This window comes from Mustela lutreola, chromosome X, assembly GCF_030435805.1.
Source record: "Mustela lutreola isolate mMusLut2 chromosome X, mMusLut2.pri, whole genome shotgun sequence".
NCBI lineage: Eukaryota > Metazoa > Chordata > Mammalia > Carnivora > Mustelidae > Mustela > Mustela lutreola.
Genome location: NC_081308.1, coordinates 31,440,035 through 31,444,128, shown reverse-complemented (window position 1 = coordinate 31,444,128; position 4,094 = coordinate 31,440,035). Strand labels below are relative to the sequence as shown.

Genomic DNA, 4,094 nt, shown 5'->3' with positions numbered 1-4,094 from the left:
GACAACATCCATTCCTGCCCTAAAGATTTCTCCCTTTTTAAATCATACCCCCTAATTAACTACAAAGAATAGTTTTCCATCCAAGGTTTTTGAGTCTCAACTGGGAGACACACAATCTGAAGGTCTGATTTCTGATCACCACCCCCGCAGGCTCAGCTTGACCTAAGTCCAAATTTAAGTTAAAAATTAACCCTGGCTACAGGAATTCCAGCTTTCCCAATGTCCAAAATCCCTTGTCCCTGGCCGTTTACACTTGATAGTCTCATATGGAATACCCCAACTAACCTGCTATTTCCATCTTGTATTTGCCCCTAAGATATTAGAAGGCATCCCACTGTAATGATAGGATGGCTGATCCTATAAGTAAAATTTGTAAGTGCAGTTGTAGGTATTGCTCATGCTATAATTTCAAAGACAAACATGGTGATTCCCAAAAAGCAAATGTTCGATGAAGGTTCAGGGAATAAAAGAAACAGTGAGCATAGGGTCTAATTTATTGATGTTTATTTTAATATATCCATAAACAAATTAAGCATATTAAATTGTATATAATTTAATTGTATAAAACAAAATGTAAAAGATAAAAGAGGGCCACAGATTGGCAAGCTTTAATTTGTTCTCTATTTTTGTGAACCCAACCACCTTAAAGTTGATCAATCTCACATTTCCAGTAAATGCCTATAGCAATTCCATGTTATGTTATTCTAGATGACAAAATAAGAAGGTTTCACAATTAGTTTCACAAAATAATAAAGCTCTTACTATTAAACCTCATTATAATATTAAATGTGTGACCAATGTCATCCACAAACATGTAGATTTTAAGCTAATTAAATCTAAATTAAATTTAATCTACATTAAAGACACAATATTTGAACAAATACATTATGTTAAAAAAGAATAAATTTTCAAGTTACACAATAATTTGGGAACACATAGGCATATCTACCGTATTCCTTTCAGCCCCAAACCAGACCTAAGTTCTATGAAGACTAACTGCCCTTTCTCAAACACAAACTGAAAAACCTGCCTCAGGTTTTTCTCTAGGAGCAAGAGAAATGACGGGACTTGGCCCTAGAAGGCCCAGTGGCCCCAGAAGTAGAAGTGGACCAGGCCGAAATTCTGGCTCGGGCGCTCTCTTCTTCATCTTGCAAAGCCTCCTCATACGAAGATGGGAAAGAGCTCGGGTCAGTCCCATGAACCTTGGCCAGAAACTCCAGGACTTTCATCTTGGTGGTTTCAGCGTGGGCTCTCGGGCCCCACAGGAATTCAAACTGTGCCGGATCACTGTTGGCCACCTGCCGGTACTCCAGGTACTTTTCCTTCACAAAATCTTTGGTGATGAGCTCCCTGGGCTCCCCAAAGATGGCGTGCTTCTGCCCGGCATATATCCCCGTCAAATTCAGAACTTCCCAGACTTCCTCTTCGGTGGCACTGTTGCCCTTCATGAAGATCACACCCAGGATAAAGATCAGGATGCCGGTCTTCGGCATGCCCTCTTCACCATCCAGCACCCCATCATAGGTGAGGCCCAATTTGATGAAGAGGCCATAACAGTGGTTGGTGGGATCCACTCTCTTCACATCAAGGCCAAAGACCATCTCCATGTGCTCACAGGCTCTCAGGAAGATCTCGGTGAAGTGGTCTTCATACTCTTTGATGACGACCTTCATATCTGCCTCTGTCATGGGCTCTTTCATGTGATACTTGAAGAGCATGAAATTGACCAATGAAATCACTTTCTCATCTAGAGCACGTATGGGAACATTCTTGGGGGTAGGCCCAGCCCATGAGGTGCCAACCTCCTCTTCTTGGCCATTGGCACCCTCATTCAATTCACCTGATGAGGTGGTTGTCATGGCGATGGAAGATGAGCAGAAACTCTGATGACTCTCAGGGGTACTGGGTTTACCAGCATCAGGAGCCTCCTTGGAACTGCCAGGTATCAGAGGATAAGAGGACAGATGGGTCTCTTGCAGAGTCTTGGAGACCTGGCCAACCTCCATATCTTGGATCTCACTGCAGGTCTGAAAGCACTGATCATATAAGCATTGTGGATTCTTTTGGTGCTGAGGCATGCTGACCTTTATGAGTAGCAATAGACAGGAGTGAGGAGAGGAGAGTGGGCAACGGGGAATCACGGCCTAAGAGGAAGAAGGAGACGTGAGTGGCCTCGGCTGCTCAACCCCACTGGGGTGGCTCTGATAAAACTGCCTCCAGTGGACTTCTCCTGGGAACACTCTTCTAGGGCCTCACAGGTCTCCCAACCATTTGGTTGCTATGCCCCTGAAGAACAATGAAGGGAGGAGTTTGAATGCTCCTGAGGATGCAGCCAGCAAACCCCGGCTGAGAATTCTCAGAGACCAGAGAAAGCATGCGGTGGTTGGGCTCTAGACAGCCATTTCTGTTCTGAGGAGGGTGATCCATTCATTCCCCCCTCAGGTGCGCTGCCTTGGCTTTCGATAGGACCTGGTGTACCTCCCCTATCCTAATATGGGATGGCCCCCTGAAGACCAAAGTCACATCTCCTGAGACAACTGATGCAGGTACCTTTTCCAGAAGGCCTACCTGGGACATCCCAAGGCTGACAGCGGGACCTAAACTGTGTGGAGGCTATCTACACTGCTGGTGATGGTCCCCCCACTTCTCACTTTGTTGGCTTACTTTGAATCCAGCCAGGTCCTGGGATCCCTTCGTTTGCTGACCTAACATTGTCCCTTCAGAACAAAGCCTCCACTTTCTGATTCCTAGAGGGTAATTAGGGCACATGTCTACTGACAGCCTCTCCCATAGCCTCTCAGTGCTGACAACAGCTCAGGGCAGGATTCCTCATGATCTGCACTGTCCTGGTGTCAGCGGACCCTCAGTATTCACTCTGAGTTCTTGACTTGGCAACTGGTGGGGTCTCAGGTCTGACCCTTCTATGTAATGTCAACCATTCTGTATTTAAGAATGCCTTATCCTCACGACTTACGAAGGAAGTGAAGAAGGGCAGTTCCTTTCCCCCTCTTTTAAGGGTTTCCTGGACTGACAGAAGGAGGTAGAAACTGTAAAGGTCCCTCTTTTCCGGGGTGGGTACATCTGCCTGTGGGATCTCACTCAAGTTCCTACTGAGACCTGTGAGAGGATCTGGATCCCTTTCCTTGATGACCTCCTATGATATAGGTACATACACCAAGGATCCCAGCTGTCTCCAACCCCCCAAAGAAGGGGGATCTTCTCCTGTAGTCTCTGTGCAGAGTTCTCTGGACTGATAAAGATCCAGGGTCTCTTTGATGACCCTATGTTTTGGGGTGGATCCTTTTCAGTTCTGACTCTGTATGTCCACATGGACTCCAGTACCGCCTGGTCACCCTGTCCACTGCTGCATCTGACTATGTCCCAATCCCCTAGGTGCCCAGCGTAGGAAGTGAACTAGAAGACTCCTGACCGTCATTGTCTGGGACCTTTGCCCTTCAGACGTAACTCAATGAAAACTGCCAGGGTCTAGGACTCCTCCTGACTGAACAAATGCTTTAACTTCCTGAGCCCCAGAGGAGGAAAGGAAAAGTCCCCTCTGCCTGCCATCCCTTCCCTGGGCCTCTCAGGGCTGACAACAGGGGAGGGGCTCTGTGCAGCCCCTCTGCCATCAATCAGTTGGTCGGTCCCACCATCCTCACAAGTGCTAGTCCAATACTGGTAGGTGATGTGCCCGCTGCCATCGATTACCTGGGGTTCCACCTTCCAATCAAGGCCCCACGTGTCCGAGACACCCAGAAGGGAAGTGAGGCGACACCTCGTCTGCCGGACAGGGGAGACCTGAGCACAGGGGCTTAAAGCTGTGCCACAACCTCTACCCAAGATCCGGGGAAACATGAGCACTCACTTGGGGTCCTCGCCGGGACTCCTACTGGAGACCCCGTGGGGCCTGAGGCTCCTTCCTTTCCCACAGGACACCGCCTGCCTCGGGCTAACCTCTTGCCTCGGGCTAACCTCTTGCCTGCCTCAGGCTAAGCTCTCACCTCCCTCAGACTCTGGAGGCTGAAGTCAGTCAGCAATACTTCTGCCGCCCCTGCCCAAGCCCTTCCGGGGCTCACAGACTGACCGAGGCTCAC

General features: G+C 48.3%; 1 protein-coding gene across 1 annotated transcript; it reads right to left on the bottom strand.

Moving 5' to 3' along the window:
- Positions 1 to 619: 619 nt before the first annotated feature.
- On the bottom strand, positions 620 to 2,138 carry LOC131821626 (melanoma-associated antigen B16-like). Its single transcript, XM_059157848.1, has one exon. It carries the CDS (start codon positions 2,076 to 2,078, stop codon positions 1,044 to 1,046), a length of 1,035 nt encoding a protein of 344 aa, XP_059013831.1. The 5' UTR covers positions 2,079 to 2,138; the 3' UTR covers positions 620 to 1,043.
- Between the last annotated feature and the right edge of the window lie 1,956 nt (positions 2,139 to 4,094).

Bases quoted from the DNA above. Each gene is read 5' to 3' on its own strand.
- LOC131821626 (XM_059157848.1), bottom strand. From the start codon at position 2,078: ATGCCTCAGCACCAAAAGAATCCACAATGCTTATATGATCAGTGCTTT.